The sequence below is a fragment of the Fringilla coelebs genome (genome assembly GCF_963513975.1).
Source record: "Fringilla coelebs genome assembly, chromosome: 27".
Classification (NCBI taxonomy): domain Eukaryota; kingdom Metazoa; phylum Chordata; class Aves; order Passeriformes; family Fringillidae; genus Fringilla; species Fringilla coelebs.
Genome location: NC_140053.1, coordinates 3,408,999 through 3,430,948, shown reverse-complemented (window position 1 = coordinate 3,430,948; position 21,950 = coordinate 3,408,999). Strand labels below are relative to the sequence as shown.

The following is a 21,950-nucleotide window of genomic DNA, read 5'->3' as shown; positions in this document are numbered from 1 at the left end:
GCTCTGACACTGCTGCTCCCTGAGCTGGGCCTTGGGAAGCTGAGCTTTGGGAAGCTGAGCTTTGGGAAGCTGAGCCTGACTGCTGTGCCAGCTCTGCAGTGGTGGGGGTGCTGCCCTGCACAGCCCCTCAGGATGGATCCTGGAATTGGGATTTGCTTACAGGGTGAACTCACAAGTTAAGGTAGAGCCAGCACAAGTTTAAACTGACCCAGGAACTGCTTTTGTAAGGACTGGAAGATTAAATTCAAACTGCTTCTGTAGGGACTGCCACATTAAATTCAAACTGCTTTTGTAGGGACTGGCAGATTAAATTCAAACTGCTTCTGTAGGGACTGCCACATTAAATTCAAACTGCTTTTTAGGGACTGGCACATTAAATCCAGAAGACTGAGAGTTGCTAGAGCACAGTAAAAGGGACTGGACTTGCTGTGTGATGAGGAAAGAAGGGAGTCCCAGTGGCTGTGTGCCATGGGGATGGTGAGAACTCCTGCAAGCAGGTTCTGAGGAGTGGGCAGTGACTCCTGTGTGCCACTGACTGCTACAATCCAAGATTTGGGATCTGCTTCTGTCCAACAAGGTTTGCAAAGGCTCTGGGGAACCTAGAGAGTGCAAGAAAAGCTTCAGGATGCTGAGGGTTGCTCTCCACACACTGCACTGCTCAGTTCTTCCTCCTCCCTGACTGCAGATGGGGTTTTCATGCTCTTGCAGCCTGCTCACAGCACAAGTGTCCAGCCACTGATGGAGCTTTTCTGGTGCTGGTAGATCAGCAGCTCCAATGCCCCAAAATGCCTTCACCATGCAGCTGCAGCCTCAGACCTGGCTGTGAGAGCAGACACAAAATATTGAGTGAAAAGCTATTGCTGAAGTGAGGACAGAGACAGCTCCTGGCAGCTCAGGCTGCTGAATCAGGCACAGACAACCTGCAAATGCTGCACAGCGTTCCAGGAGTCAGGACAGAGGGAGAGGCTGTTCAAGGCAGCTGTTTCAGCTCCAGAGTGAATACATGCAGATAAATCCTCTGGGTTTTTCACTGAAGGGGGTGCACAAGTGTATTTCAAGAGCTAGAGAGAGACAGCAGGATACAAAGGTAACCCGGGCGGTAAGAGCTTTGGAGAGGATGTGTGGTTTGACTTAAAAATAAACACAGCCAAGCACCACAGATTTTCCAATCATGTTTATTTTTCCTGTAGCCCACAGACACAGTTGGATCTGGCAACAGAGCAGATTCTATTTTTCCATAAAGTGTCCATGTGACATCAAGCCCAGGCTAATACTGTCATCAAAGGCATTCAGAGGGGGCAGCAGCAGAAGCAATGGGAGATGCTGGGAGGAGGCCAGACAGCAAGGCACAAGGGCAGGGAGCACCTCCTCTCCCACTGCCACAGCAGAGACAGGGTGCAGATATGCAAAAAGGCATTTTTCTCATCAATACCAGACAGACACAGCACCATGCAACACAACCTGCAGCTGGAAGTGGGTGGGGAGCAGGATATGGATTTTTTTGTTATTTTTTTGTTATTGCAGTTCTAGTTGGGAGCCGTGTGTGCAGGACAGGGGGAGAGCCCAGGGAGTGCCCAGGTGGCAGCAAAGCTCCCCAGGGGCATTTGCTTGCTGGAGGGAACCACGATTCTCAGGATGCATCTGCTGGGACACACCTCTCCCTTAGAGCCAGATCCACTTGGCTGCATTTCAGATGCAGTGGGAAGAGACATCTGTCCATTTCCTTTGCAGGAGGTGGGCTGCTGTGGTGTCTCATCGGGTTAAGGTTCCTTCCCAGCCCTCCCTCCCAGCTCTGGCCCAGAGCTGCACCTTCCATGGCACTTGCTGTCCAACAGCATCACCTCAACCATCATTTCCCTTCTGAAGGAAGATTGGAAGAATACCTTCTCCTGATCACACTCTGCTGCTCCCAATCCCCCTCCTCCCTCCAGCCCAGGTCCCACAGAGCCCCCAGCCCCCAGTGTGTGTGCTGTACAGCTGCACAGCTGCACAGGGCTTGGGCTGTGGCTCCAGGAGGGTGGCACACACACACACACACACGGCATCGCTCCCTTTGACTTTGTTTCACCCAGCCACAGACCTTCCAGCACCTCAATGCTCCTCTGCCAAGTGGTTCCTTCATCCCAAGCAATCTGCACAGCAGCAGAAGTCTCCACAGTGCGGGGCAACTCGTGCAGCCCTGCTTGCAGCTGGCACCTTTGCTCAGCCCTGGAGACTGAGAAAAAGGCTGTGGAAAGGCAGGCTAGCTCCCGCAGCCAGCACCACGCCCTTGTCTCAGCCACTCACTGTACAAATGGACAACACACACGCGGTATTTACAGCCCGTTCCTCACATGATGGAGCAGCTCTTGGCCCGGTCTTTCCTGATCTCTGTGTCACTCAGGAAGTCTGTCCTGCCAGGCATCTGTGACGCCCGCTTCAGTCCCCGTTTGGAGTTGCTGCGTTTCAGGTTCTTGTGCACCCTGTTGACCGAGGCCAGCGTGGTCAGGTGGAACACGTCCCTCACGCTGTTCTCTGACACCTTGGAGGAGCACTCTGCATAGGCCACCGCTCCAATCTGCCGTGCCAGCGCGCTGCCCTGCGGCCAGAGGGAGCAGCAGGGAGGGGAACAGGGTTAGGACACCGTGCACGTGGGGAAAACGTGGATTTTATCATTGGATTTTCACAGTAAAATGTTCATTAAAATGAATATTGTTAGGAAAATTAATCCACAAAACGTGGATTTTATTATTGGCTTTTTGTGTTAAAATGTTCATTGAAATGAATATTCTTAGGAAAATCAATCCACAAAACGTGGATTTTATTATTGGCTTTTTGCATTAAAATGTTCATTAAAATGAATATTGTTAGGAAAATTAATCCACAAAATGTGGATTTTATTATTGGCTTTTTGCATTAAAATGTTCATTAAAATGAATATTGTTAGGAAAATTAATCCACAAAATGTGGATTTATTATTGCCTTTTTGCATTAAAATGAATATTGTTAGGAAAATTAATCCACAAAACTTGCATTTTATTATTGGCTTTTTGCGTTAAAATGTTCATTAAAATGAATATTGTTAGGAAAATTAATCCACAAACATCAGAGGTTTATGTCCAAAAAGGAGGCAGAGGAGTCCTTTGACTTCATTCGAATAAAGGGAGAGGCCATGGGGCATTGCCCTGGGGTCTCTCAAATTTTTGGAGGACTCAGCCTCCTTTTTATCCCAATTTCCACATTTCCCCTCTCTCTTTCCCCACTGGCTGAGGTACTTGAGAGGTAAAAAATTCCCAATATGCTTGATACTGAAGATTTCCCTCTAATGTATAAACCTCCCTTTTGTTAGGAAAATTAATCCACAAACATCAGAGGTCTATGTCCAAAAATGAGGCAGAGGAGTCCTTTGACTTTATTCCAATAAAGGGAGAGGCCATGGGGAATTCTCCTGAGGTCTCTCAAATTTTTGGAGGACGCAGCCTCCTTTTTATCCAAATTTCCCTTCTCTCTTTCCCCATTGGCTGAGGTACTTGAGAGGTTCAGACTTCCCACAACACCTGATAGTGAAGATTTCCCTCTAATGTATAACCCTCCCTTTTAATTGTTAATTCTTACAGAATTTAGGGGTTTTTCTTGCCCATTGTTTCTTTCATCCTTCAATGTCTAATTTCATTTATCAGCAAACCTAAAGTCACTGGGAGTCACTGGGAGCAGACAGAGCTGCACTGAACTGGAGATGCAGAAGGAGAACACTCCCCTTTAGCCAGCCCAACTTGGCAAATCAGGCACTTCCACCTGCTTTGAGGAACGACTTTTCTGGCTGCTACCTGGCTGGCTGCTCAGCAGAGCATCAGGAATAGGTGAGGGTCATCCAGAGCTGGTGGAAACACGACCAGAGCAGCTGCAGAGCAGGGCCTGGGTGCAGTGGGTGACAGGGACAGCTGTCCCCTCCTGGGCACTGCCCAAACCCACCTGCTCGTGTGTGACAGGGATCAGGCGCTGCTTGGAGAGCTCCCTCAGGGTGTTGAGGTCTGTCCTCATGTCCAGCTTGCAGCCCACCAGCACGATCTTGGCGTTGGGGCAGAACTCCTGCGTCTCCCCTTGCCACTGTGGAGGAAAGGACAGGCTCTGGTGGGTGTTGCTTTTCCAAACAGGGTGTCACAACTGGTCAAACACTGATTAGCAGATCAGGGCTCTTTCATGACTGCCAAGGGCGAGGATGGGAATGGCCAGAGCACCCCTCATGCTCGCCTGTTCCAGATTTTGCCCTGGAAACCTGCCCCATCCAAGTGGTGCTCCCCTGTGCAAGGCCACAGGAGGCCAGTCCTGGCTGTGGAAAAACAACAGCCACACAGTCTGGTGCTCAGATCTGGGACCCCAAGGGTCAACAGGGCCAGTGGAGAGCTCTTTGCACACTCACACACTATTCATTACTGGGAACCACCTGCTAAAGACATTATGATGTTCAGAGCATAGCTATAGCCAGGGAAATTAAGAATTGAAGCAATGAAGGCCAGGGCAAACATCCATGTCCTTCATATAAATGACTCCTTTCAGAGCTCCCAAAGTGAATGCCTGATGTCAGCTGTGTCTGTAGCAGTAAATAAATCCATCACCTGTGACCTCCCCCGGGGGAGACCTGCACAGCTCCATCAGCATGTCAATGCCCCAGTTACTTATCTAGTGGTGCTGAAGTAGAAAGCAGATAATAAATAGAGATTACCCCCAGCTGAAGTGTCACTTGGAATTAGCAATTTCCTGCTACAATAACTCAGGGTTAAGGTATACCCTGGGCAATTAGAAGCAGAAAGAAAACCAAGCCACCAAGCCCAGTGTCCACAACCTCGTGGGGAAGGGAGGGCTAAAAACCACTCAAATGTCATTCAACCAGTATCAGACCAAAGCAACTGCAAAATATGAAAAATCTTATTTTCTATCAGGAGTTTGTCTTAGGTATCTCCAGGTATCTGCTTGCCAAGGATGTTGCTTCCCCAGGACTCAGGCACCCCCAGCCCTTGGGCAGGGTGCTGGAGGTCATGGTGCTGCAGCCACAGACCTACACAACCTCACAATGAACAGATCCACTTCTTTTGGAGCTTTCACTCTAATTTATGTGAAGGATTTGAGCTCCAATGTCTGTTCACACCTGGCAGAGGTCCCTGCAGTGAAACAGGGCTCCCTGTTCTATGGAGAGAGCTGTGACCTCTCCCTGCATCACTGCCACCTCTGGGAGCCCAAGACCTGTTGTGCTGTCAAGACTTGTCAGAACCAAAGCACCACTCCATGAAATCTTGTTCTGCATGAAAGGCAGAGCTGCTTGCTTGCACTCCCTCAGATGCCTCTGCCCCTTCAACTGTACATGCTGTACAGCAGCACAGGCATCAGAGGGGAGGCATTAATAAAGATTTCCTCTGCTGAATTTTTGCCTGAGGCTTGAACAGGAAATGTTATTTTCCTTATTTGCCCGATATCACAAGCTAAAACCCATTTCAGCTTCATGGTGTCTTAGGAATTTTCCTCCCTGCCATAAGGCTGTGAGCCTGCACCAAAGGAAACAAGGCATCTACTCAGAGGCACTTAAGAAATCCCCTGGGATTTAAGGTTTATTTTAAGTTACCATATCAAAAAAACACTGCCTAGCAGCACTCAAAACATCTGTGAGGCTGTACAGGGAAAGCCACACACTGAGCAGGCTGGACTCACATGAAGAGTGTGCAGAGAGACAAATAACTCCCAGCCCCACCTAATTATTGAGAGGTTTGTATTTCATTAAGGTACAAGTGACTCACTTGCATTATTATTCTGCTGACTCCCAAGCTGAGCAGTGAATTCTTTGAGTCCACATGAAACACCCTCCCTCCACCCAGCCTGCTTGGTACCCAGGACCTGCTCTGGAAGCCAACACTGAGCCATTGACCAATTTATCTGAAGGGTCTTTGTCCCCTCACCAGGACACTCCTGAGACAAAGACCCACTTCTCAGCCCTCCCAGCAGCTGAGTAAGAGGCACTTGCTTCAGCACCACATTTGGCAAAATGTGGAGAGGCCGAGGGGCCAGGCAGCACAATGTGACATGTTCAGGCTTTGGCCATTCCAGCCCTGGGGCTCTCTGAGGAGAACAGCCACGGGAGCTGCTGCTCTGGGGTGCTTTTCATGCCTTGGTGTCCCAGAGAGCGTCACAAACGAGATGCCAGCCCCCCAGGACAGGATGCAGCTGCCAAATGCTGTCCTGCACAGCAGAACCACAGCTCCCTGAATGCATGGAAGGAAGCAGGGCACAGCAGGACCAAGGGATGCACTCAGGAAAGCACTGACCCTCCCTCCTCTGAGCAGCATTTGGGGCTGCTGGAATTCACCTCAGAGGAAAGCCTTGTGTGGGACCTTGTCCCAGAAGTCCCCCACTGGAGACCAGTCAGGGCTGCTCCACAGCAGATCCCCAGCCCTGTGAGGCTCTCTGGGAGCTGCCAGCTGGAACATCAGCTCTGCTGAAAGGCACTGAGGGGCAGGCAGAACACAGAGCACAGCACTGGGCTGTGCCAGGGCAGGCTAAGGGCCCTGCCTGCTCTCCTGGCCAGTGGCATTGTGCCATCTCATCTCCCTAATTCACTTCAAATTCAGCACCACAGCTCATCATTTCTGTTGACGAGCTATAGAGAACTGATTGCTGTCTTTTTCACTATGCAGGTGCTGAACTGAGGGGAGAGCCAAAAAACTGAGCACTGCTTGCTTGGAAACAGGCACCAGAGGCTGCATCAGCTGCTGCAGGCCATCCACAGCCACTGCTGGTTCTGCTGGCAGAGAGATCCACTGGTGGTTCTGCTGGCAGAGATCCACTGCTGGTTCTGCTGGCAGAGATTCCCTGGTGGTTCTGCTGGCAGAGATCCACTGCTGGTTCTGCTGGCAGAGAGATCCACTGCTGGTTCTGCTGGCAGAGATCCACTGGTGGTTCTGCTGGCAGAGAGATCCACTGCTGGTTCTGCTGACAGAGATTCCCTGCTGGTTCTGCTGACAGAGATTCCCTGCTGGTTCTGCTGGCAGAGATCCACTGGTGTTCTGCTGGCAGAGATCCACTGGTGGTTCTGCTGACAGAGATCCACTGCTGGTTCTGCTGGCAGAGACCTTCCAAGGTCTTGATGGAAAACAGAGCAAATGCCCAGCATTTCCCTCTGCCCCCACACTTGTAGGTGTGAACACAGACCCCACACACATGCTGCAAGCTGCCACCACCCTCTGGGCTCCTTCCAAATGGAAATATCTTGCATTCTGGACAGACCAAGCAGAGCACCTGACCATGCTCCTCTGAGCACAGGAACTCCAGGCAAGGCCATGGGGCCAGACATTCTCATAAATCCATTTAAAGAAGAAATCTCTGACAAGGTTCTACAATTTGAGGCCAAACCCTTGCAAAATAGATAGCACAATTTTAATTTTACAGCCTAGGCTTGCAGTTTAGAAGTGCACTTGCATAACAGAAATTGGCTTTTTTTCAGGATCAGGTCCCAGCTGTGAAACACAAATCCTACAAATATGCTGTCAAGTGTTTAATTTTAAAGTCTACAATTTCTTTCACAGTATTAGTTTATACATTTTTTCTATTTTTATGCCAAAACCTACTAAGAAATTAAATTATTATTGTCACTGACATATTTTATGAAAAATACTTTTGTTAGGATCTTTTCTCCTGAGAAGCTGAGAGGCCTCAGAAACAAAATGTAAACAATAATTATCTGCTGCTGTGGGATGCAATGGGTGCATCTTTGATTGGTCTCATGTGGTTGTTTTTAATTAATGGCCAATCCCAGTCCAGCTGTCTCAGACTCTCTGGTCAGATTTTATTATCATTCCATTCCTTTCCTTGCTAGCTTTCTGATGAAGTCCTTCCTTCTATTATTTTAGTTTAGTTTTAGTGTTCATTTTCTTTTGATATAATATATATCATAAAATAATAAATCAGCCATGAAACATGGAGTCAAGATTCTCATTTCTTCCCTCGTCCTGGGACCCCTGAGAACACCACCACATATTATTGTTACTGTTATTATTGTCTGAAAATGCAGTCTTTTAAAAGAACAACATCACTCTCAACTTTTTAAGACACAGTGTTTCAAAGGACAGGATTAGACCTTTTCATATCTTTATGACCACAGGGGCCAGAGCTCTGAGCCCTGATGAGAGCCTCAGGGCACAGGGACGCCGTGGTGGGGCAGAGCACCCCTCTGGCTGCTGGCACTCACCTTCTTGAGCACACTGTCCAGGGGTCAGGGTGTGGTGGGGCAGAGCACCCCTCTGGCCACTGGCACTCACCTTTTTGAGCACACTGTCCATTGTATCAGGGCATGGTGGGGCAGAGCACCCCTCTGGCCACTGGCACTCACCTTTTTGAGCACACTGTCCAGGGTCTTGGGGCATGGTGGGGCAGAGCATCCCTCTGGCTGCTGGCACTCACCTTCTTGAGCACGCTGTCCAGGGTCTCGGGGCGGCTGATGTCGAAGCAGATGAGCACGGCGTCCGAGTCGGGGTAGGCCAAGGGCCGCACGTTGTCGTAGTAGGCCGAGCCTGTGGAGAGGAGCGGGGTCAGTGTTATAAACAAAGTTGGCTTTTGTAGGCAGGTTCAGCTCCTCTTAGAGTTGCAGGTGTGTAGGAGTGGCAGGGGGCAGGGTGGTTGGGAAGGACAGAGATGAGAGATCTCTGAAGCCAGGTCGTGGAACTTGCGGTTTATTGCGAAGGGCCGGGGTGCAGGGCCCTGTTGGAGCTGCCAGCCACAGCTCAGAGCAGGCCCCAGAGAAGTAAAGAGAGTGGGAAAGAGAGAGAAGGCAGGAGCATGGTAAAGGATGAGAGAGCAAGGCTCCCATTACAATACAATAAATCTTCTTCTGTGTTGAATATTCTAATTCTCACTAATCAATCTGGTACAATATACAAATCCTATAGCATTTACAAACAGCCTATAAGAATCATTACATTACCATACTGTGTTACATTTTAAACCCTAAAAACTACTCTTTGGGCCCCTTCTGCCCAGCTAGTGGGGTCTGCTCTGCCCCTTGGACCTGCCTGCAAGCAGAGGGTGTTGTTCCATCCAAAGGGGATTACCTTCAGCTGGCCACACCATTGTTTTCCAGTGGTTCAGTAACTGAGGTATCTCAAAGCTTGCTTTCATTTCAATCTCACTTATAGTTTCTATATTCTCAAAATTTTTTGCCAGGCAATCATATTTATAAGGCTTTCCTGTTTCATCTTCCCCAACACAGGCAGAGCTCACAGATGTCCTCGACGTTTCCACGCCCCACGTTGGGCGCCATCTGTCACCACTCTGTCGCGGTGTGCGCCGAGTCCCTGCTGGATGATAACAGGGCACGACAGAGCCCCACTTTTGAGCTCTGCAGAATCCCAGCCTCCAGGGGAGGCTCAGCACAGAAACAAAAAGGCTGCAGCACAGGCCCTGGGGCGTGTTCTATGTCTTAATAAACAGGCACTTTTCCTTTTTAGAGTCATCAGCCTCATTTAATTTAATTTCGCCTGTTTACAACAGTCAGCAGGTCCCATGCCACTGCTGCTGGGCCAAGGGGCAGCCTGGCACACTCAGCCCTCCCCACCAGGCTCAGATCTTTAATTCCAGTAGCCACTGGAGACACTGCCTCAAGATGCAGACTGCTCTGTTGAAAACAAAGGATGTTAACCTGAGCTTTTGACAGTGTCCCATACTGCAAGGCAACGTGTATTTTATTTTGCCATCTGTTAGAGGTGTGGCAGTTATCTTCTGTTAATTGAGCAGTTTTCTTTATCTCTTGGGCAGTATTTCTTTCTCTCTTCCACAACCAATCCTCCCTATGGGGAGATATCTGCTGTTAATGGGCTATTGTGTGTCACTGAATGACTGATAAAAATTCCATCATCCTATGGGGAGATGCTCTGCCCAGAGGGAGGAGCCAAGCATCCCTACCTGGATAGAATCTGAGATTTTTGGGGCACCACCACAGCCTTCCCACTGGATTCCCAGAGGAACAGCTCCCTTTCCCAGGGGAGCTTCAGAGAAGACCACACCCCTCTCCAGGATCACTGCTTCAACAGAACCACACCTGACACTCCAGGAGGAGTGCAGCCACCATCCCAACTGGACTGCTACCAGCACCCTGACACAGAGGCTGTCAGGCTGTGTTCTGACTCTGTCAGTGTTTTTTCTTTTGTATCATTGCCTGTTTTTTTCTTTTCCTAATAAATTGTATTCCTGACTTGGTTCTCTCACTGGTTTTGCTTTCAAACCAGACACCACACACCATAAGGTTCACCAGAGCTGGACTGGCAGAGGATTTCAGTTCCTTTGTTTAGGCATGGAAGCCAGAGGGTTTGTCCTTGTTTTCATATATTTACCCCTCGACAGAGGGAAGAGGCAAGTTTTGCATCCCTCTTTCTCCCTAGTGAGCATCTGGCAAGGGCTGCTGGGGATGCTGCTCACACAGGAAGGCTCAGCCTGGCTCACCACTCACGCCTGGATTCCATCACTTGTCATGCCAGTGCTGCACCCCAAACAGCAGAAAGGTGTGGCTGAGAGAAGACAGCAGATGCTGCTGCTGGTTTCTATCCTCCCTTGCTGTCTTTGTACGGGAGAGCTTGCTCACAAAGGTTGTGAGAATTTGTGACAGGTAAAAATGGATTGCCTTCCTTCTGGATTTGTGCTGGAAAAAGTCAGACAGATTCTTTTTGATATATAGAAGTGACAGGATTTGGTGAATGAGCTATAAATGGAAGGGGATGATTCTGCATTCCACAAGAACTCTGTGAGCAGGCAAAGAGCCCAGCCTGAATCCTGCACAGCTTCTACCACACACATGTACACACACACACACACCCCTTCAATGCAAATTTCAGGCAGTAAAGTCACTGTGCCACAGCATTTTTATTTGCACTGCACAGCAAATAGACATGGAGCAATCAGCCTCACTGCTACTTAAAAACACTGCTTTGGTTTTATATTGCAAAGACAAATAATTTAAATTTCCTGGAGGGGTGAGAAGCAGATTTTATTTATGGGAAGAGGAAACAGAGACACCAGAGTCCTTGTTGAATTTGCCTCCTCCAAAAGCAGGATTGCCATCCTAGGCTGAGGAAGCCAGACCTGCTTCCTGCTGCAGCTCCTTGGGATGCCAGGACCTGGCACTTTCCCAGCCCAGGAGAAAGGTGCAGCTCAGGTGTCAGGCAGCTCCTCAGTGAAGTTCAGCACCTGATGAATTATGGATGATGGTGGCTTATGTTTCTGGAAGGATGGAAATCTGCCTGGGCTGGGCACCAGAGGAGAATGGGCTGATCCTCTGCAGGTCCTGTGTGCACAGGGCTCCCAGCTGAGGTGTAGGCTCAGGAGCTCTGCAAACACCTGGGGAGCAGAGCCTGACACTTCTCCCTCTGCCCTGAGCCCACATGGGGCAGGCTGAGGGCTTTGTGGAGCCTTCCCAAACCCTGCCCAGTGCCAGGGAGGGGCCATCCTGCTCAGACCATGGTACCAACAACAGCAGAGCTCCAGGGCTGCACCCACACAGCCCCTGCCACTCCCACACAGCCAGGGGAAGGTGCCCTGGATCTGATGTGCAATTGGATTCCCAGAAACATTGGCTCCAGGTGTTACAGCCAGCCCAGAGGAGAAAAGGCACCTGCAGCCCCTGCTCCTTCTGGGGAGACCTGGGGCTCTGTCCCTGCAAAGTCACTGGGAAGGGGTTGGGATCAGCACAGAAGAAACAGATCCTGATATCTGCAGAGCCCAGGCCTCTTCCTGGAGGGAAAGTCAAGCTCCCTAAGGGAAAGGAGCCAGTCCCTATGGCATCTTGGGCATCTCTGGGGACAGGGATGCCAGACAGGCAGCCAGGGTGAGGCAGGGTGCTGGGCACAGAGGTTTGTGACCTCGCCTCAGGCTCACACTGCTGCAACTCACACCTGGCAGAGCCACCTGGCAGAGCCACAGCACTCCCCATGGCACAGCCACACGAGCCAGCCCTGCCCAGCCCAGGGCTGCTTTCACAGGCAGCACCAAGCTCAGCAGTGCTGTGCTCCCCTTTGAACAGGCTCTTCAGTCTTATCTTTGCCACGGGCTGAGAGCACAGGACGGGAGATCCAGGGCTGATCTGCATGCCTGAATTAGCCCAGCCCTTTATCTGAGCCCAGCCCTCTCCCCCATGCACACAGAGCTGTCTGCCTCCAGACAGAGGCCCTGGTGCTGGAGGAAACGTTCCCACGCACATCCTCTCCCTGCAGCTTCTCAGTTTTACATAAACACTTCAGATAAATCTACCCCCTCCCAGCCAAGGAATGCTCCTTTTGTAGGGGCAGCTTTGGCTCATTCAGCACAGACATTGCCACAGCAAACTGTATCATAGCAACCTGCTGCTCCTCAGCAGCCAGCCAGCCCCTCAGCAGAGAGCCCACAGGCTGCTGCAGCCCCCCACCAGCCCCAGGATCCCCACAGGCTCACCCCAGTGCCAGGAATCCTGCCAGGAATCCTGCTCTCATCACCTGGACCACAGGAGAGACTCCCATGCTCAGGGAAGGGAAGCACGAGGTAAGGAATCTTATCTTTTGTAATGAGATCAAAATTTGCTTCACTTTCATTACCTCCAAAGAGCAGGAGTCAGCCCTGGCACCTCAGCTGGCATCCAGCTCCCAGCCAGCAGCCTCTGCCCACCTCAGTGCTGCCCTGAGGGGCAGAGGAGCTGCACTGCCCCCAACCAAGGTAATCCCCAGGTTGCTCTGAGGACATCTCCACTGAATCAGCAAATTCTGCTTTGCATCTATTACTTTTTTGTTGTATTTGACAATTAAAAAAAAATAAAACCAACAAAACACCCCCCAAAACCCCACCTAAACAACCCAAAAAAGGCAGAGCCTTCAACTCCAGCTCTTCAGTTTTATGGATTATGAGCACTTGACACCTTGCAGATCCTCCAGCAAGACACTCCAGAGATCACAGTCTGGCAATTCCAAACACACAAGAGCCCAAGGCTGGTGTGTCTGCAGATTCAGCCTTCCTTCACTGCATGAGTCATTCTCCCACTTGGCATCCAGGTCTGCAAGAAACAGGACCTAAGTGCATCTGCTCATGATTAAAGAGAAAACTGGAGCAAGCCTACAACCAGCTTAAAAATAAAATTCACGTTGTTGTCTACAATACAAGCATGAGTAGCTCCTCTTTGCCCTTGCCTGGGAGATCCTGGAGTGCCTGGCACTGCAGCTCAGAGATGCCACTCTTGGGCAGGGGACTGAAATCTGCTGTTTCATCTCTACCAACATGGTGCTAACCTTCATTTGTTCCTCATTAGCTGTTTTAGAGATGATGAGCCTCCTCACACAGGCACCCTCCATCCAACAATAGGGAAAACCATGCAGAGCCACGATCTGCTCTCCAAGGGGCTTCCAGCTCTGGCTGAAACAGAGATGAGCACTGCCAAGACCTCAATTTCTCAGCAGCACACTTGGGGGGCTCACTGTAAGCTCTCCCCAAAGAGGCAGTAATGCTGAGGCACACGCTGCTTTCTGCAGGCACTGCCAAGAGCAGCCTTCCTGGAATGAAACACAAATTCATTCCAGCTTTCTAGAGGGTTTCACTGACAACACAAAGAGTTCTGGGTCACCTCCCCACACAGAGGTGCCAGATGAGCAGCAGCCCTTAGAGATGACACAGGATGTCCACTCTGCCAGACAGATCCCACCCAAGCTCTGGGTAAAGAGGACAAAGCTGCCAAAGCAGGAGCAAGTCAACAGCCCCAGGACTTCCAGAAGCTTCTGTCCTGGCTGAACTTTGACATTTGTCTTGCTTGTGCAACATCACTGCAAACCCCTGAAGTGTAGGAAAGGAGGAAACTGCTCTGTGACATAGAATAAACACTCTTCTGGGAAGTGCACAACTGAAAAAAAAAAACCAGCTCATCAGCTTGGACAATTAACCCCTGCTCCTAATTCTTACACTGCACGTACAAAAATTAGTGAATTACTGAAGAGCCCAGCTGGCACACCTTCAGGAGGAAGGCAGTGCTATTTGCATAGGCTGAGGTGGCATTTCTGGGCCCTCCTCCAGATCTTATTACTGGAAGCCTGCCCCTCAGGAGGAGGCTGTTCTGCTGGATTTACCAGTGGAGGAATCCCGAGCTCAGGCAGGAACTGAGCACTCCTGCCTCGTCCCAGTCCTGTGGTCAGAGAAGCTTGCTCAGCTGCAAACCTCCCTCCAGCAACTCTGAAGGGCCCCTGAAAGCTCCTGGGGGAGCATCACTGTGCTGGTGTTTGAGGATCCCCAGGATGAGACTCTTGACTCCATGTTTCAGAAGGCTGATTTATTATTTTATGATATATATTATATTAAAAGAAAATTATATACTAAAACTACACTAAAGGCCTTGACACAGCTGGACCTGTGATTGGTCATCAGGTAGAAACAATTCACATGAGACCAATCAAAGATGCACCTGTTGGTAAACCATCTCCAGACCACAATCCACAGCCATCAGAGAGTTATTGTTTATATTTCTTTTCTGAGGCTTCTCAGCTTCTCAGGAGAAAAATCCTAGCAAAAGGATTTCCATAAAATATGTCAGTGACACATCACAGGGTGTCTGGCATGGCAGGACTGGCAGGACTCCTCAGCAGATGCAGCTGAAGAGCCCCCCCAGCCTTTTCATGCCTGCAGCAGCTGAGCAGGGAGACAAATGGGGGCCACAAGCCCCTTCCTGGCACTCCTGCCGTGTCACAAGGGCAGCTGGCATTGCCACAACCTGCCTGCCATCCTTTCTGCAGGGTACAACAGGGACCTAGAGGGGCAACAGCTTCCTGCAGCACAGGCAGCACCCCCTGCTCTCAGGGAGCAGAGGCTGAGGGCTGCAGGGACACAATTCTCATGGGGCAGTGCTGCACATTTCAGGGTTACTGCTCACAGCCCTCCCCAAGCATTGGCTGCCAGATAAGGTTTCTTCCCACAGGGAAGGCTGGGCCTGTACACTTACAAAGTTTAATGGAGTGGAGATTTTATCTTCAGAATCTGGGGCAAGAGGAGCAGGGAGAGCAGAGCATAGGAGAGAGCAAATCATCTCTGGGCTGTGGGAAAGGGGTCTGCACCTGAGTGGGAACAAACACACCCCACAGAACATCCCTCCTTGTCCACGAGGTCACAGCAGCCAGCAGGGTCAGCCAGTTGACACTAAAGACAAATGTTCCCCAGCACCCCCATAACTCCCAGGACATCTCATGGCCCCACAGAGGCTTGAGCCTCTCAGATCTGGAGGGGACAAAGGATGGATGATGCCACAGGGATCATCAGATGAGAAGCAGGCTCCATCCCCAGGCCACAGAGCATTGCAGCATGCCCCCACACTGTGCCCAGCCCAGAGAGGTGATCCTCCTGGGCACTGCCCTGCCCTGTCACGTCTTCTCAAGGTCCATCCTCCACCCACTTCAGTATCAGCATTTCTGCTGCAACCCTTTAAAGTTCTGTCTGACTGGTTGCTGACCTGCGTGAGAATGTGACCCAGCTGTATTTTTAGGATTAACTACATATTTGTGCTGAGGCACAACACAAGCACGCCGGTTTTAGGCTCTCAGTCTGAACAGGAAGCATGGGAGGAGCTCTTTTGGTATGGAAAGGGCAGCTCCACATTTTCTGTCTGCCTCAGAGTGAAGTCTTTTTGAGACAGAACTTGTTCTTACACTTGGGAAGAGGCAGCCATGGCAATCCTGGAGCTGCACTCTGGGAATCCAGGCACAGACAGCCCCAGCATCCATGGAGATGCCATTGCAAAACTCAGCCCCTTTCAGCTCTCTAATCTCATCAACATTCCTCAGTAGTTCCCTTAAAAGAAGGATCTGTTATCACAGCCTGTGGGTTCCCACACAGGCCATTCCAAGGCAGACTGTTTGCTGAGCACAGGCAAAGAGGAAGGCGGAGGGGGATTTGCAATTCACAGTGTTATTCTTGTCTTGAAAGCACATCTGCTGAAGAGACAGTGGCTGTGGAGAGCTGGCAGGCACACAGCTCTGCTCTGAGCTGAGCAGGGCACTGCTGAACCTGTGAGCACTGACCTTTGCAACACTGCAGGCACTGCCAGTCCGATGGTCCACAAAGGACAGTCCCCTCCAGCAGCTTTCCAAGGCAGCAGTGACCTTGTGCAAGGCACAATGCCAGGCTGGCTCTCCCACTGAGCACTGGCAAAGATGTCCCTACCAGAAGCAGGCAGCTCTACTCTGCAGCTGAGTCTGCATCAGCAAAAGATGCATCGAGCAGCTCAGTGGCCTCAGGTCACTCCTTGCTCTGCCTGCCTGCACTTTGAGGCCACAGGCACAGCAGGCAGAGCCTGCCAGCATGGGGGGTGAGCCAAAAGCTAAGAACTCAGCCCAGGCTGCACGGCACAGTGGAAGTTCTTCACCATCATTATTGAAAACAGAACAAAAAATCCACCTAGATACAGGATAAAGCCTCAGAGCTGCCAGCATCAGCGCTGCCAACCCAGGCCTTGCCAAGGCACTGGGCAGCAGCTTGGCTTGAGCTCCTCTGTCCCCTTGCTTGCACCCAGTGCCAGGGAAGCTCTGCAGAACAGGCAGGGCATCGTGCCAGTCTGTTGGGCACTGGTCATTCCCACCATGAGCTGGCACTGCCAGTGCACCAGTGGGCAGTGGGGTCACTGGCAACGCCAGCTCCTGGTGGGAAACACTCCAAGCACAGGTCCCTGGGCAGCAGGGCAGCTCTGGGCAGCAGGTCAGCCTGCTCACTGAAGGCTCTCTCTGCCAGAGACCTGCTGAGCACCTCAATGGTTCCACTTCCAAACCCGGGGACACTCCCTGATCCCACGGGGAAAGAAGAATTACCTTGCTGAGCAGAAGCTCCCTGCCCCTGCACGCCCTGGGGGTAACGATGCTCCCTCCCAGACCTGACGCACTCAAACGAAACTCGAAACTCGCCCACTCCTTGCAGAGCATCGCTAATGATCACCAGCCATGCACCCTCCTCCACCTGCCCCAGGAACAAAGCTCTTCCTGCCGGGTCCGGGGCAACCAGCCCTTTGGGAACAGCACTCCCAAGCCATCAGACATCCCACTGAACAGGAGTTTCCTCCACCACAAGATCCCAGCCCTGTGCAGAGGAGTTGTTTCTGGGCTGAGCATGTTCAGCCAACAAAAGAATTTGGCAGAACAGGAACAAGAAGAGCAGCAAAGCACCGTGCCCTGCATAAGGCTCATGAGCAGAGGTGCCAGGGCATGGCCATTCCCTGCAGCTGCAGCCATGCATGCCCCATGCAGCTCTGCCATTCCCTGCAGCTGCAGCCATGCATGCCCCATGCAGCTCTGCACCCCTTCCCTCACAGACAAGGTGTCAAACTGTTTTTCAGTGGAGGGTCTAGCAAACAGCATGTAGCACTTGGGGACAGCAGGCATGGGACATTCCTGACATGCTGTGACATGGCACCTGAAGCAATTTTACTCCCATGGTCTGTCCCAAACTGGGACAGATGGAAACCAACATGAAATGCAACCAGCAGCTGCAGATGTTGGACAAGGGGATTTTCCCCCTGGTGCAGTCCCATTTGAGTCCCAGCACTTACCCTGTCAGAGCACCACAGGTTTCACCCTGCAAAGGATTCTCAGTGCTGGAAACTCTCCAGAATCACCCTCCAGCCCCAGAAAACAATGGACAAAGAGTTAAAAGACATTTAAAGAAAATCAGAGCTCCCAATACAATTTGGGAGCCATTCAGTTCTCCATCACTCCCATCCACTCTGTGTCAATATTCCTCTAATGCGAGCTCCTGCCTGCCAGCTGCCAATGTCACAGCCTGTGTTTGCCACTTAGGAGGGGTCAATTCTGCTCAAAAGGCTGCATTTTCCAGCAGGATGAGAGGACACAGGGAGCAGGCAACACCCTGGGCTGTACAGGGCTTAGCAGTGGGATGGCTGAGTGGCCAGGCAGACTGCAGGCACACTCAGGCAGCAGAAAGGGAGTTCTCCAGGCCAGACTGCACTTTCCCCATCACCCACTGCTGAGAGATGCTCAGCTCACCCTGTGCAGCTTCCAGAGTCTCCAAGTGGTTCCTCAACTAAGTATGGGGCAAGGGAAATTAAGTAAAAAGTCAAAAACCAATATCCACCTCCTCTCTCCAGGTCTCTGCTGATTTCTCAGGGATTTTCAGTTCCAATCACTCATCTAAGAGAAGGAGAGCATTTAAAATAGAAAGTGTTCCCCTCCTCATGTCAGGGTCATCCCTTTTCAGTCTTGCTGGGATGGAATTTATCATGAATAATATGAAAAGCAGCTTAAAAGAAAGAGTAGATAGCCTAGAGAGAAGGGGAAGTGCCCACCAATGCCAGTCATCCTCCTTGGGGTGGGCAATGAGCTGCTCCTGATCCCTTCAGCTCAGCTGGTTCAATTTACTATTGTGCAAAAGTTCTCTTGCCAAAGCTCCCATTTATAAGGGCCTCTGAAGGCTAGTGAAAACTCAACAGCAGTTTGCAGTCTACAGCTAAAAATTTCAGTTTGATTACCAGGGAAAACTGCTGTCTAGTGCTTTGCAGGATTGTTTATTAAGAACTAGCTCCTGTTTATTTCAAATCAAAGGGAATCTATCTGGAAAACTACCTGATGAACTCTATCTACAGCAAAGCTGTTAAAAAGGTCTGACATTTTTCACAGGAGAAAAGAGAAAGAATCAAAGTCCATTTGTTTTTGGCTGCAGAGACAAATATTGGAAAAAACATCTTTTGTCACAGGGGGAAAAATGAACGTGTGACAGCATCAGATGCAGGTGCCAGATACATCCTTTAAGGACTTTTTATCAAGTCCTTTTCTTGAAACATTTGTCAGACCAAAGCACATCATTCTGGAGGATTCCTAAAAAGCAAACAGTGCTTCTACACCCTGCAAAGATGAAGTTTTTTTATATCAAACACAGATCCTCAAGAGCAAAGCCATTCAGTGCCTAGCAAAGATAACTCACCACATCCCCTCCCAAGGCTGCAGAAGCTCAAGTTTTTGAACTCCCCGAGCCACAGAGGTGAACAGGCTGTGGGTGAACACTCTTGTGCACCCCAGGGACCACCCTGAGTCCTGGAGCACCCTGAGCAGCTTCAAGGAGCCCCAGAGCAGCCAGGATGGTTTCACTGCAGCCACATCTGAGAGACTCCAAACACACACCAGCCCAGCAGCAGCCACCCTGCAAGGGCTTCCATGTAACCACCACTCTGTGCTTCAAGCACAGCTCCTGGTCAAGCCCCGAGATCCAACACTTCATTTTCAGGAGCCAGCATCCTCATGGCTCACATCACAGCACACAGCTTGCCAGCAAAGCTGAATCTAATTCCCTTTTTGTCTCAGGGAATAAAAATCAGGAAAGCAAGGTCTCCTGGGTCAGGAAGCTCCAGAAGAAGACTCAAACATATTTTACATGTTTGGGCTAGTCCAAGACTCAGTAAAGCCACTACTCTAAGTAGAGCTATGCTAATCCTATAGCTGTCATTTAATGAATGCAAAATTACAGCAGGGAATCTGAATGAACAACAGGAAAAGAAAGTCCTAGGTCATGTTTTCATTTACTACTGCTCTTGGACACTGAGAGCACTTCATTTATCATCAGGATTCCAAAAATTAAGCGACTATGGGGAAACAGCACCAGCAAGCACACGATGTATATTCATCAGCAGAGCACAGCATTCAGCTGCACTGCCCATACAAAAGGATCCAAAGACAAATTAGAAAGTGCACGTGAACTTTGCAGGATGCCAATATTTCTATTAGCTCCACATCACGCACTCCTCTTGCAACTCACACCTCCCCTGAGGAAGGAGCAGGCACAAAGTTTGGGACGGGTCTCGGTGGGCTGGGACAGCTGTGCCCGGCGGTTTGAGCAGAACCACAACCGAGGACACAAAGAGGCAAAACCAAACCAAGCCAAAAAGACGCCAGAGAACCCCGGAGGCTCTACGGCAGCGCCAGGGCATCCCTCCCGGGGAGCGGGCTCCCTCCTCCAGCAGCACTCTCCCTCCTCCAGCAGCACTCTCCCTCCTCCCCGCTCCCCCCGGCCTCAGGGCTGCAGCCGCAGCCGGTTCTGTTCGCTGGCCCCGCTGTAGGGACAAGGCAGCGCCCGCCCGCCCGGCGCTACCGGCGCTGCCCGGTGCCCCGGGAGGCTCGCAGGGCTCGGAGCGGCTCCCGCTGCCCCAGCCCGGCCCGGCGGCTCCGGGAACGGGGATCCCATCGGTGGGAAGGACGAGCCCGGCCCCGGCATCCCCCGGCCCACCTGAGGTGTCCCACATGTTGAGCTCGGTGCGCTGCTTGTCGATCTCGAAGCTGGCCGTGTAGTTCTCGAAGACGGTGGGCACGTAGCTCTGGGGGACGGAGGGGAGAGCACAGGTGAGCCGCGGGGCGCTGAGGGGAGCCCGGCCCGCCCTCCCGCAGCCCTCCCGCACCTCGGGGTAGCAGTCCTTGGCGAAGACGTGCAGCAGCGCCGTCTTGCCGCACTGCGTGTCCCCCACCACCACGATCTTGCAGCGCGCCAGGTGCCCCTCCATGGTGCGGGGCCGCCGCGCCCGTTCCGCCGCCGCTTTACCGGGCCGGCCCCGGCCTGGCCGCGCCCCCGGCCCCGACGGCACCAACCAGGCGCGGAGCGGAGCCGGCGCTGGGCAGGGCCGAGCCGCCACGGCCGCGGCCCCGGGAGCCGCCCCCCGCCGGCCCCGCCGCCCCTCGGGGCGTCCCCTCGGTGCTGCTGCCGCTTGTCGCCAGCCCCGGGACACGGCGGGTGGAGGATCCGTGGTGCCCGGGATGGGCCCTCATCCCCGGGATGGAGCCTCATCCCCAGGATGGACCCCCGCAGTCCCGGGATGGAGCCCCTCACCCCCGGGATGGAGCCCCTCACCCCCGGGATGGAGCCCCTCATCCCCGGGATGGAGTCCCGCAGTCCCGGGATGGAGCCGCTCACCCCCGGGATGGAGCCTCTCATCCCCGGCATCGGCCCTTATCCCCCGGGATGGACCCCCTCACCCCCGGGATGGACCCCCTCACCCCCGGGATGGGCCCACAGTCTCGGGATGGGCCCAGAGCCCCGGGATGGAGCCCCTCACCCCCGGGATGGAGCCCCTCATCCCCGGCATCGGCCCTTACCCCCCGGGATGTACCCTCATCCCGGGATGGGCCCAGAGCCCCGGGATGGGTGCTCACCCCCGGGATGGACCCCCTCACCCCCGGGATGGGCCCAGAGCCCCGGGATGGAGCCCCTCAGCCCCGGGATGGAGCCCCTCATCCCCGGCATCGGCCCTTACCCCCCGGGATGTACCCTCATCCCGGGATGGGCCCAGAGCCCCGGGATGGGTGCTCACCCCCGGGATGGACCCCCTCACCCCCGGGATGGGCCCAGAGCCCCGGGATGGAGCCCCTCAGCCCCGGGATGGAGCCCCTCATCCCCGGCATCGGCCCTTACCCCCCGGGATGTACCCTCATCCCGGGATGGGCCCTCAGCCCCGGCCCCGCGCTGCTTTCCCTGCCCGGGAGATGCCCTTTTCACCGGGGCTGCCCAGGGAACGGGAGCTGCTCCCTGAGGAATTCGGCAGAAGCTGGTGTAGCCCCACATTTCTCTTCACAGAGGAAAGCAAGGCGCATCTCCCCAAGAATATTTTCTGGGATTCGCATTCTCTGCACCTCAGCGAAAGGAAAAACAATTCTTATCATTTGCTGTGCCTGTGTTGTGCCACAGCAGAATGCAATATGGAGATTGTTTACCCACAGTGATGGAGTTTTGTCTCCCTGCCCTGCCAGGGCCAGGGGTGTGTGTGTGTGTGTGTGTGTGTGTGTGTCAGGACTGTCACTGACAGTGACGAGATTCTGTGCTGTGTTGAGTGCTTGGCAGGTTCAGTTTTAGATGTATAGAATACTATAGTATAATAAAGTAATTAATTAGCCTTTTGATATCAATGGAGTCCTCATCATCATTCTCTCCCCTAGTCAGGAGCAAAAATATCCACTGTA

At 52.1% G+C, this 21,950-nt stretch overlaps 1 protein-coding gene across 1 annotated transcript; it reads right to left on the bottom strand.

Annotated features, from left to right (window-relative positions):
* Positions 1 to 2,172: 2,172 nt before the first annotated feature.
* RND2 (Rho family GTPase 2) lies at positions 2,173 to 20,521 on the bottom strand. The gene is made up of 5 exons (XM_084222117.1): positions 20,399 to 20,521; positions 20,230 to 20,317; positions 8,425 to 8,534; positions 3,952 to 4,086; positions 2,173 to 2,578 (listed from the first exon to the last, which is right to left on the bottom strand). The coding sequence occupies exons 1-5, from the start codon at positions 20,498 to 20,500 to the stop codon at positions 2,330 to 2,332; spliced, it is 684 nt and encodes a 227-aa protein (XP_084078243.1). The 5' UTR covers positions 20,501 to 20,521; the 3' UTR covers positions 2,173 to 2,329.
* Positions 20,522 to 21,950: the final 1,429 nt, after the last annotated feature.